The 13,320-nt window shown below is 37.3% G+C and overlaps 1 protein-coding gene across 3 annotated transcripts in view; it reads right to left on the bottom strand.

Annotated features, from left to right (window-relative positions):
* Nucleotides 1-5,059: 5,059 nt before the first annotated feature.
* RABGAP1L (RAB GTPase activating protein 1 like) overlaps nt 5,060-13,320 on the bottom strand; it is a gene marked incomplete at its 5' end in the record, with an annotated part of 560,236 nt that continues 551,975 nt past the window's right edge. For all 3 annotated transcript variants that reach the window (XM_080920559.1, XM_080920561.1, XM_080920562.1), the window contains 2 exons: nt 5,060-6,306; nt 8,328-8,525. In XM_080920559.1, the coding sequence (XP_080776685.1) occupies nt 6,154-6,306; nt 8,328-8,525 (351 nt within the window). In that variant the 3' untranslated portion in view covers nt 5,060-6,153. The remainder of the gene's footprint in view (nt 6,307-8,327; nt 8,526-13,320) is intronic.

Genomic DNA, 13,320 nt, shown 5'->3' with positions numbered 1-13,320 from the left:
TTTGGGATGCTGGAACAGCCAGTCCAAATCTGCTGACTAATCAAAGGATGTGAAAATGTGGTGGATATGCATGTAGAAACTAGGAAGCATGTTTTTGAAGAAAAAAAAAGCATCATATAGTCATTAGTTGGTAAGTAAAACAAAAGATTCTTTTGGAGCTTGTGGAGAGCACTTTTGGCACCTCTGAACAGTTGATGGCAGAGTAATATTAATATTATCCCAGGACATTTTGGGGCTAGCCAAGGCGGGAATCTGGCCTCTGTGCTACACCCTGTAAGGGCTATAATCAAGCACATCTACATCTGAAGTTCGAGCAAGGCTCTCTAGAATAAGGCTATAAGGAAGCACATCTACATCTGAAGTTCGGGGAAGGCTCTAAGAATAAGGGTATAAGGAAGTACATCTACATCTGAAGTTGGGGTAGGGCTTTTAAGAATGCTGCACAAGGAAGTACATTCATATTTGTAGCTCCAGGCAGCATCCTTAGAAATGCAGCTCAGGGCAGGGTGGATTTTGGAATGTAGGCACAGCAGTATTCATTTTTGTTTCTGACATTTTCACCTGACCTCCAGTAAGATGTTTATAGGATCTTTGGTTGTTATCTTGCTTGATCCATGTCTCAGAACCAATGTTACCATTTCTACATGTAATTAAAGGATTTAAAAAGAGGCGAATAAAGCAATGCTTCACTTCAGCCAGGAGGTTTCAACCTCAATGCTGGACGAAGTCATATTGCAGCTTTAACTAACTTTTCTTTTTCTTTCAATCCTCACTCCGGCTCTGGGTGGACCGCTAGAGAGTTCGAACTGGTCTCAGACAGGAGCTAATTGCTTGAGTTTCAGTACGTCTTCAGGTCTAACTGTGGGGCTTTGGGGTGCCATGCTATAGATGTTCCTAACCTTTAAAGGTTGTTAACCTAGCTCAAGATGGTTTTGTTTTGTTGTTTTACTTGTAATCAAGGAACTTACTGTCTGTAATAGACTATTAGCGCTGGTACTATACTAGCTATTTTGCTGTGTACATCCTGGAGCATACTTCTATATATAAGTTCTTTCTAAGTTGACTAACATCAGTAAGTTGATTCAAAATAAAGTCAACATGAAAAAAATTAGACATATGGACTTTAAGTCAAATGTTTATTATTGTTTAATGGGACCAAAGGGGCAACACAAAGCATTGAAAATGTCACTGGCTCACAAAACAGCCACCTTGTTACCTTCTTGGTCACATTTGTTTATTCACAAGGTTTCATTCACACATCTAAACAAGATACCAATCCAATACAAGTTCATAACGATTATAAAAGTAAACATTTGTCGGGACAATGTACAATAAATTGCACTTTCTTAACAAGCATCACATTTACATTAATAGAATGTACTATACATAATACATGGCATTGTGGAAACAAGTAATTGGTCAGTGTTTATAGAGGAAGAGGCTGATGGCTAATGTTGATTTTATGGTCAATTAGCACTTTCCAGACTAGTCAATTCCTTTATTCTAATGTGTTTTATTTGTAGATGCTGAGTAAAATCATATTTCATAAAAATAGCATAGGGTTTGTACTACCTCCTCAGTAAGGGAAGGACTTGGAAAGAAGGAAATGGGGCTGACAAAAAGCCTTTCCCTAATTTGAACAAAAAAATCCATTCATTATGCAAAATGCCAAGAATAGTAAAACCAATGCAGGAGGCTATTAGGACATCTTGGATTCTGGGATCATCTGCATCTTTATTCTTGTGCTTTTATGACAGTAGACTCTTGATACATGTATATTTACTAATCAGTTTCTTTGATCATTTTCCACATGTAATAATATAGTTATTCAAAGTTGTTGGTTAGTGGAAGGTGTCTTATATTATTCAACTGTCAATAAAAAGTAATGCTCATTTTCTGCTCAATGATTCATTTTTCTTAAATGTTTTTCAAATACAGTTAGTGACAAACCAGAGATAAGGGCACAATAATGGGGACTTATTGATGGAGATAGTTTTATAGCAGGCGATATGTTTTGTTGGAGGTAAATTTAAGCTGTAGTTAATTTTGTTTTGTTTTTTAAAAGGAAATTGAGAATGATATACGGGACAGCTGTCTGTAGTCACTAAAGTTCTATAAGCATCTACTCTTCTTATAACTCAAGATCAGCATCACCTGTTGAGGTATAGTCTCTATAGGAGTCTTCATGTTTGCAGAGCTTTGAAGGTAAAGAAATGGGTACAGTGCCTTGCATGTACTACATATAAGACACCATCAGAAAAAAAATGTGCTAAATGTGACACCCAGCACTAAGACTAGACAGAGTTGTATGCATGGTCATTGGAAACAGGCCACAGAGATGCTGTCTGGGTTTCCAGTTTTGATCATTATGTCTCAAAATCTAATGTGTATTTGGTTGCATGGTATCTAGGTAAACAAAAGAATCATACTCTATAAAATTTTACCATACACACACACACACACACACACACACACACACACACACACACACACACAATGCACACATGCACACTCACCCCTAACTATTCAAATCATACAACAGAATTGTTCATTATCTCATTTGCTGGATATTAAAGCAAGAGAATCTATTGTAGAGTATTATAAAGAATAAAGAATAAGTTATGTAATACAATCATCTTTCTAAGTGTCATTCTTAGAAGATAAAACTAGGTCCTTTAAAAATGATCTCTCTGTCCACTTAAAGGAGTCCTTAAAGTACAGGCAACCATCTTCGTGTTTGATGCACAGGGCTGGTGAATTCATTAGCAGAGATGATTTCAGTGAGAGCACAAGAATGCTCAGTCTCATATTAGCTAAACATTTGACTTGTTTGCTGTTATTGGTTTTTAAAAATAGGGCCCTGCTATGTAATCCTAGCTAACTTGAAACTCACTGGGTAGTCCAAGCTGGCCTTGAGCTCACAGGCATGTGAGCCTATACCTCAGCTTCCTGAGTTTTAGGATTGTGGGTGTGTATCACTGTGACCAACACTGGGACTTGACCTAAGTGACTACTTTAAGGCTCTTTTATCTGCTATGCCCTCTTATCTGCATATTGTTTCATTTTTCTCATTTTAGCTGAAACCATTAATTACCCAATTCAATAGCTGGAGTTGGGGTTGAAGACAAATAAATACTGTAGGAAAAAGTGGACAATTAAAAATATATGAAATCAAACAAACACCAAACTCTTATCATCAGTACAAAGAGGTCTTTTCAACTTTATTAGGTAAATTCAAGAAAGCCAAAAGGAAAAAATAACCAACTTAATAGCTGGTGAGGGGAAGACGGATACTGTATGAAAAGGTAGCTTGTGACCTATGTGGCTTTCCCATTACTGTTTCAGATAGACACACATACACTGAAGTGTGTAAGTGAACCAAGAATTTCTTTGCATTAAATCACAAGTACTAAAAATAATCAAATTGTGTCTTGGCTCAGGATGTGTGCTAAACATATGCTCTCCAAATCCAGCTTAGTATCTTTCAGTTTTCAAGAATATACTAAAAGAGACCTCCAAATTATAAAACTCAATGGGGTGAATCTTCATTGTATTCTATAGAACTCAATGAAAAAAGGAATGATCACCTATCAGACAGACACTGCAAATATCAGCATTTCAGGAGTGTTTATTGGCATGTAAATCTTAGGGAAGGATGAAAGAAACTTACAGGTTTAAAAATATGTAGGGACACTTGGCTGGCTGGTTTATCCCTTTTCTACAAGAATTCCAAAAAATCATTTCAGCTGTTGCAGTGCCTGTCTGTAATCTCAGCACTTGGAAGGCTGAGGTAGGAAGGTCCTAAGTTCAAGGCCAGCCTAGAACATAGTAGAACTTGTCTCAAGAAAAGCAAAGTTTCAATTCTCCAATATATAAAATAGTAAGTGAAACTGAGATGAGTTCATTGCTTTATGTTGGCATTCTGGAGTTCTCCAGCAATGGTGAGGAACGTGTGGTCGGCACTGCTGTGGTAAGCTGGTGAACAAGCAATCACTACTTCTTGAACTTTCTTTACTTCTATCATTAACTCAGACAGTGGAATGCTGGGCAGCTTAGACATGATATCAACATACAAATGGTACTGGAGAACAAAAAAGAATATGTATTGCCATTATGTCTTTTGTAAGAGTTAGATGAAAACTCAAAAGATAGATTTAACTCCTAAAGCATATGTTCCTGGTGATTTTTGTTAGAAGAGGAAAAGGAAAGCAGTCCAAACAGGTAAAAACTTGATCTAGAGCCATTCTGTTTCTCTCATTTACCACTTATGAGAATTTTGCAACTTAGGTTATCTGTAGAATGTATTTATTTTCAGAAGTTAAAAAGAGCTGTGAGTGGTATTTAGAAGTCTGCAAAAGTGCACCTTAATTTAGCTGGTCATTTGAAAAAGTGATGTGACCAGGCTTCCTGGTCTCAAAGTGCACAGTACCAATAAACCTAAGTAGCTACACTATATGACTGACAGAAATGATGTAATGTTCTAGCCATTGTATTTTATAGAAAACATATTTTATCTAAACCACTATGTAGAGGATGTTAAAGTCAACAGAGATATCAGGAGTGCTGGGTTAGTACTGCCCTTTTGCTAAGAAAAAAAGAATCTTCTGATGAAAGCTGTCAGGAGAAAAACAAATTTCAGTATGGAAAGCATTGTGTGATAAGTGTAACATGTCAAACAACAGCATCAGTTTTATGGACAGTAGATGATACAGATATTTAGATATTAAAGAATTTCCACTTACTAGAACTCACGAGCAACTTGAAGGCAGGGGTTGTGAGGTCTCTCAGAGTGTTATTACAGTGTATGGCACAGAGGGGAAGCACTGTGGCACTACATACTTTAAGGTACTTTGGAAAAGTATGTATAACAATGAAGCTAAAGATGAATATAAACAAATGTTTCTGTACATGACTGACAATTGTTGGTTGCTATAAAGGGACCAGAGACTTCCATAGTAGCTTAGAAAATGGAAAAATTAGTTTGGTTCTTTCCAAAGAATTTCTTGCAAGGGCTATTTATATAGGCATGCCAAATATAATTGGAAAAATATTTGCACCATTTTTTAAACAGCAACCTTATCATTCTGTGAGTTAAGAATTTCTATAAAGGTTTAGTCAATCCAAAATGTGAAAAATGCCACTTGTTTCTCTTTATTCCCAGGTGTGACACACCATTTGGGAGTTAGGGAAAAGTTAGGAAAGTTGTCCAACACTAAAGTGCTGGGAAGATCTCCTCAACTTCCTTGGCAACATGTCACCCTTTAAAACACGTTCATCATCACCCAGTGCCTCATCACTGTTCCATTCGAGTATAATGCTTGAACATGGGATGTTTTAGACTTCTCCAGAGGAGGGACCCTAAATCTGCAACTTAAAATATTCACCTTTGAGGTTACATTTGCCACCAGTCACCTCTGTGTTCATACATAGGCACATTAGGAGAACAAGCCCCATGTGGAGTCCTTAAAAGGACCTGGTAGGACACCAGAGCCAAATGCTTCTATTGCACACTTATTTAAAGTCTCTATTTACTTAGAGGCCAGTAGCCCATCTACTCTACAGCTATTGGCTTCCATTTCCAAATGTAGCCAACTCAGAGTAGTTGGAGGGAAATTTTCAAGCCATCCCCTAGTCGGTTCTTTTCTTGGACAGGAGTAGCACTGCTCTGGAAGTCACTTTCAGTGTGAAACCTGTCAGTGATGACGTGTGGCCCCACAGTGTGCTTTATATGAATAATTCTGGAACATTAAAGAGGTTTAGTTTCCCTTTAAGAACAGAATTCTGTGACAAAGATCTTACCATTTTAGCCTTGGGATAACATGTCTCCATTTTTATGTAAGATAAAAATTATTATGAATAGTTAATTCTAAACAAAAGTATTTCGTTCTAGATTACTCATTTGCAACTAAATTTCAGGCACATAAACCAACTGTGTAATACTATGATGGATCTGAATGTGGTTTTCCATGAAGAAACCGGGAAATAGATATTCAACATAAATCAGGTTAGTTTAAATAACATCCCTTTGAAAAACGTCATACACGAAAGACAGAGCTACTGAAAAAGTCTAACTTGCTTTCTGGTCTCCTTTACAAAACTTCTTGGTTTCCGTTGTTTTGATCATTGTGCTCTTGTGCTTGGCTGGGGCTGGAACTATGTGCTCTCCTTGGGTGGTTGGGGAGCCTGTGGCGGCTGTAGTGGCTGGGTGCCTGTGGCTGTTTTGATAGAGTTCAGGGTTTTACTAAACCAAGAGTTTTTTGCAGCTTGTATTTCATTCATAAGTGCTCCTCTCTGGTGCTCGAGTTCCTAGTGGAAGAAGATCACAGGTTATATAAATATCAAATGAAATTAAGAGACACTGTTTAGATTTACCAGGTCTCTGCAGCCAGCCCTCCCTCAAAGCCCGGGAGACATTTAGTTGCTTCCTAATGGAAGATAAAAGTGGAGAGCTAAAACAGTTACTGATGAAATGAGAACCTGTGCTTTCTATGAGTAGAGAAATGAACCACATTTTATTTTCCCCATCTCCTTGCTACTTAGGTCCAAATTTAGGTTTAGGTTGCAACTGTAGACCACATGATTAAAACCACAAATAAATATGATTACAGATGAATTCTAGTTCAAATACTGCCCTAAGAACATTCAGGTTCCTGACAAGACATAGTGCTGAGGATCCCGAATGCAGCATGGGTGTGGGGATACTGGCAAAAAGCAATAGATCAGCCCACCAAGACACCATTTTTCTATTTGCTATTATCCAATATGGAGAGAATGGAGAAAGGAATTTGGCAAAATCAGCTGAGACCCAAAACAACTCCAAAGGAAAGAGTGGGATTAGCCTTTTGGGAAGGTAAAATTAACAGAGGGCTTGGGTCTGCCATTTTCAGATCTGCCAACCAAAGTGACCAAGTGAAAGGTAAACAAACAAAAAGCATACTATTTAAGTTCTTATAAAACATAACTTTAATTATTAAAAATTCACTTAACTTATGTTCGTGTCTATGGGTACATGCTATACAATAAGATGGTCCAAGATAGAAAAATGTACCACATACAGGAACATGACTCTAATCAAGGCCAGTGTTCTGGAGCCCAGATTCCTTTTGGCCTCAAACTCTCAGAGATACACTGCCTCCATCTCCCGAGTGCCAGGATTAAAGGTAGGTTCTTTGAACTCTCAAGAAGACTGTAGCTTCTTAAGTCTAGCTTGAGACTCCCCCAACATGTGGGGTCATATAACTCAACTTAGGAGGTAGGGAAGGTCATGACAAAATTTGGCAATGCAAAAATATTAACTCAAAACCAAAGGTGTGGTGAATCTGAGGTTATTTCTGTCTGTACTCACATTCTATACTGTGACTTCACTTCAGCCTTGGTTCTAAACACAAACTATGCATGTTGCACTTGGGCAGGCCGTCATGCCAGGCAGCACCAACAAATGCTATTTCAAATACACTTGGGCTCAGAATTTGGACTTGTGTATGTTAATGTGTTAGAGTATTTTTTATTGTACATACACACATTTCTGTTCTTATATGGAAGCATAGCTTCATTTATAGAAAATATGTTACTGTTGCCCATCAGTCCTCAGAATGTACATATCAGGGAGATATGTATTTGGTTACAGTGTCTTAGACTGTTTACTTTCAAAAATTTCATAAAATTGAGGGCTGGAGAGAAGGCTTGGTAAGAGCATTGGCAACTCTTCCAGAGGCCCCGGGTTCAATTCCAAGTACCCACATGGTAGTTCATAACTATCTGTAATTCCATTTCCAAGGGATCCAGTGCCTTTCTCTGTCCTCCATGGATACTGTACATATGTGCACAGACATAAATGTAGGCAAAATACCCACACACAAAAGTAAAAATAAATCCTAAAAAAATTACAAAAAATCAGTTATTTAAGTTGCTGACAAGTTTCATTAAAAATAAGCCATGGAATTAATTTTGTCTTTAAATTAGAAATGGTCCAAAACATACTTTGCATTTTGTTAGTATGTATTTATGTGAAGTGGCATTCTCAGAACTTACATTACAAAATTAAAGTATAAATCAACTCTGAATAACATTGAGAATAACTCCTTATCCCATAATATGAAATATTCAGTCAAAATGTAATTATTATATCAAAATCAGTATATTATCTTACAAATCAAATTTACTTTATATAAAACTTTTATATTAGAATTGTTTAAAAATGAAACTTTTTATGACTTATTGTCAGTAATGTGAGAGTTTCAGATCTATTCTATATGCCCACAGTTGTGTAGTTTCTCTAGAGTAAAAACAGGGCAGTTTGTCTTGTGACCTTTTATTCAATCACCAACCTGGATTTTGCACTTGGCTTCCACCAGCTGCAGTTTGGTCTGTGCCAGTTCTAGCTCCATCTCCCTCAGCTGCTTCTTCAGTGAGTCCTTTTCATCATCTGTTTCAAGTCCCTGATCCTCTCTACTTATGGCCACTGGCTTTAAAGCTCCTTCCTTGCTGAAGATATCACTGCAGTGTTTGCATGCCATCATCTTACCCTGAAACATACAAAAGAGACAGCCCACATCAAACTGTTTTGTATAGGGTAAACAACTTCCCAAAAACAATACACGACTTTAATGGTGGCACATTGCTTGCAAGCATCCTATTGCCTCAGGCATTGTTTGACCTGTAGTCACCAAATGGTTACAGTCAGGACGAACCTACCAAATCCCAGGACAGTGATTCCTTGTATAAATCCTTTGTGTTCTGCTTTAGGCAAAGATAAATATCGCTGTTTAAGGTAGCAGTGCTCAATCCATGGATCGAGATCCCTTTGGGGATTGAATGACTCTTTCACAGCCGTCACTTAAGACCATTTTAAAACACAGATATTTACATTATGATTCATAACAGTAGCAAATTTAAAGTTATAATGTAGCAACAGAGAAAATTTTATGGCTGAGGTCACTATAACACGAGGAACTGTATTTAAGGGTCACAGCATTAGGAAGGGTAAGAAGCACTAGTTTAAGGAAATAAAATTACTACATGCTCCCACTACTGGTCAAGCATGCCACACCTAACAAACAATGTTTTTCAAGATAGCACTGCTCCTGCATCATGAAAATATTAAAAAAATAAATTAGAGATAAAATATACACTTCTTATTTTAATGCCCTACTATAAAAGAAGCTCAATGTGTCCATAATGATAACCACAGTCCTTTCACATGTACATAAGGACTTCACCACACGTCTGTGTGACTCTACCAGTCAGGTCTGGTAACTTGGACACCATGTCTTCATCAGCTACTCCATCAGCCTATGTTCAGTTGATCACTATTGTCTTGACTTGACAGATTCAAGCACTTCTCATTCAGGCCCCAGTCTTCAAGTTCCACCTTTTCAATTCCCACTAGCTTGTCTCTCATTTTCTCTCAAAGCTACTCTTCACATTGATGTTGAGTAATATTTATTGGACACACTGAAAAACACTACATTATTCAATCTCTTTCTAACATACGGTGATAATCAACCAAGTTCTGGCATAAAATAAAACACAGTAAATATCTGCCATTCTTGTAATGTTGACTAAATGTCTGGTGCCTGAATGATGCATACTGACTTCTTATTGCATTGTAAATGATGAAAAAGTACCAAACTACGTAAGCAGCCTCACCAGCTTCTTTCATCTGTCTCAAGATGGGGAGAGGGTTACTTGATATTAAACAAGGGTATTGACTCTTAGATAAACAATTCTATTAAGTTGAACAAAATGAAAGACTGGATGGATGTCACAGGAAGGCATATCTTCATAGAACTCAAGGACTCTGAAGTGGGCAGACAAAGTGTAGGCAGCATGTCAGTTAGAAGTAAGAAATTAGAGTTCTCCATGGCCTGGTGTAAGTCCTTTTATACCATGATGAATTCAGTCCACCAGCCCCATGCTATATGCTGAAGATCTACTCTGTGGAGCTGCAATCTGGTAGATAAGGTAAAGTGTGGCAGATAATGGTAATATCCACCCAATAGCCACCTCTTCATTCTTAGTAATAGAACCCTGATTTTATTTGAGTTGGCAGCATGTCCTGATCAATAGTGATATTTCTAGACTCCTTTGTAGGGATGTGTAACCATGAATTAAGTTCTGATATATAAACAGAAATGTGTTTCAGAAGGCTTCTTCGGGTCAGTTAGAAAGAACCTACTCCGCTAGAACAAGGCTGTTAAAGCCTTGCACCTCCAGTGGCCAAAAGTTCTGCCTTCGAAAGTAGGAATGATGGCATAAACTTCAGTTAACAATTATTTCTTATGCAACCTTAAGGATGGAAGCCCTTGGGGTAGAGTGAACAAGAAGAGCACATTTTCAAGGTAATAGTGTAATTTATTGCCAAGATAATGTGGACATGGTTCAATGATTACCAAGAATCCACTTCTCTAAAATATGATCCCTTTTGTGTTTTAAGCCAGTGCTCTTTTGAGTTGTTACTTGGAAGTAAAACACATACGGGGTGCTGTGGTAAAATTTGTATGTGGGCATGTTTGCTGTGATTACAGTATAGAGGATGAACTGGAGACGTCTCAGCATTATAGACACTAAAGAACCAATCTGACACATCATACCATACGATCAGATGCAGAAGCAGCATGGGAGGCTGCTGACCAAAAGGATGGATTAGAGTCTGACTCTGGGTTCACATCAAAATTCTGCTGCTTACCAGCACTGTAATTCAACTATGAGCCATCCATGGGGCCTCCGTTCAATCACTGGAACCTACACACCATCTGTTTCCTAGGGCAGTTGTAGGGCTACAAGGATGGAGGCCCATAAAGCCTTAGGATATCACAGATTAGTGCAGACAACAGGTGCTAATAAGAGCTAGTCATTCTTCACTGTACAAGTTCCCTTTCTCTTTTAGGATGCCATCTCCTTTCAATAGGTGACTTAAAAAAAACAAAACTCTCTCTCTCTCTCCCTCTCTCTCTCTCTCTCTCTCTCTCTCTATATATATATATATATATATATACATATATACACACACACATACACACATATATATGTATAATATATAACTATATAAATATATATTTGAACATTGGTGTTTTGTCTGCATGTATGTCTGTGTGAAAGTGTCAGATCTCCTGGAACTAGAGTTACAGACAGGTGTGAGCTGCTGTACAGGTGCTAGGAATTGAAAACAGGTCCCTTGGAAGAGTAGCCAGTCTCTTAACTGCTGAGGTGTCTTTCCAGCCCCTCAGTAGCTAATCTTACCTTCTCATTTTCCTCCATTACTAGTTAGTACTTATTCTAATAAATAAATAACATGTTGAGTCTTCACTCACACTGTTTTTCTAGAATATTCTTTTAAATCCTTCACTCTAACTGAATTCTATGTGTTCTACATTAGTCCCTAAAGCTCTCTGGCCTGGAGCTCTTAGGTTTTGTCTTTTCTGCACCTCTGACTGACAGTGTGATGTACTGAAGAACTGTCCTCTGTTTTCTAAGTGATGTTTGCATATGACCATGTGTGTAACTTGCCTTACAGGAAAACGCCAAGCCTTTTTCCTTTGTACTTTTATATCAAAATGATAGTTCAATGCTGTATACAGTAACAGATTCTCGATGAAACCATTTCAAGTTCAATAGAAATTTTTGTTTGGGTTTTATTTCCACAAAGATTTTAGTTTAAGACTTCAATCAAGAAGTATCACTACTAGTATTAGCCAAATATACAAATGAACCTAGAATGTACAAAGAATGGAAAATAATAAGTAGAAAAAGAAATGAAAAGGTTCACCAGAGAAAAAAAGTAACCCTAAAATTTTGGTAGATTTAGGAAAAAGACCACAAACCTTTTTCTAATAACCTCAATTAATGTTTTGTTACACAAAGTAACATTATCCCCCAAATTAATCTAAGTATACTTTATAAACATTATCTTATTTACTCTCTAAAATTATGACTCAGGCAGTGCTCTATTTTAAAGAAAAAAATTAGATTAGTTAAATTTTCTTTTTAAAAATATTTATTTAACGTATACTAAATTAATGTACACTAAAATGTACACTGTAGCTATCTTCAGACACACCAGAAGAGGGCATCAGATTTCATTACAGATGGATGTGAGACACCATGTGGTTACTGGGAATTGAACTCAGGACCACTGGAAGAGCAGTCAGTGCTTTTAACCATTGAGCCATCTCTCCAGCCTGAAGTTAAAATTTCAACCCATTAAATGCTTAATCTGACTAGGACATACTTTTAAAACCTGAATTATGTTCAAACCAGAAAGATATCTGGTAAACTAACACTGTATTGGTATTCATAACAATTTAATATTGATGGCTCATTGGTTAAGAGTCCTGACTACTCTTCCAGAGGTCCTGGGTTCAATTCTCAGCAACCACATGGTGGCTCACAACCATCTGAAATTGAATCCAATGCCCTCTTCAGGTGTGTCTGAAGACAGCTATAGTGTACTCATATACACAAAATAAATAAATAAAGTTTAAAAAACACCCCAAAAAACAAAAATCCAATTTATTGTGGACTTGTGAGATGGTTCAGCAGTTAAAAATATTAGTTGATTTTTCAAGAGGTCCTGAGTTCAATTCCCACTAACCACATGGTGGCTCATGACTATCTATGAAGGGATCTGATGCCCTCTTCTACAATGTAGGTATACATGCAGACAGAACACTCCTACATTTTTAAAAAATGTATACAAAAATACATTTAAAAGGAATGTAGTGTATATTGATATTATTGAGAATGCCAATCCATTTTGTGCACTGTTGTTTTTATCAGTTCTTTGTGAACAATTCGGTTTGTTCTGATCATATTCTCAGCTCCCATTACTCTTATTTCTAAGACACAGAAATCCCTTTTCTGAAGTGAAGAGATGGCATAAGAAGTTTTACCCACCAGGGGGCAGAATACAAACAGTTGGTATACCTTCCCTTGGAAAACATTAAAACGTGGCTTCCAGTTCAGTGTTTTTATAGTCATGATTATGACAATGAGTAGGTCTAGAGTTCTTGTACTTTCTCTTGGACTCCTTTCCTTCTGCTTGTCTTCATACTCCAATTTGACAGTTTTTGTTTTCTCTTATTATATTTAAACATGTTATATTCTTATTATTAAAATAAAAACCGTTTGCTGAATCAAGTGTTTTTCCAGTAGTGCTTGCCGTTCAAGAGACTGTCAGGATAATCCTACAGAACCCAAATGGAAGCCAGTCAATCTGGACAACAGTCAGACATGAAGGTTCCCACCACCCAAGAAGACACAAGACCAAGGGCTCTATAGTCCCTTCTTTCCTACTAACCTTGCCTCTGAAGTCTCATGTTA

The sequence above is a fragment of the Micromys minutus genome (assembly GCF_963924665.1).
Source record: "Micromys minutus genome assembly, chromosome: 1".
Lineage (NCBI taxonomy): Eukaryota > Metazoa > Chordata > Mammalia > Rodentia > Muridae > Micromys > Micromys minutus.
Note: the sequence above shows the minus strand (reverse complement) of the source record. Positions and strands in the feature narration are given on the sequence as shown.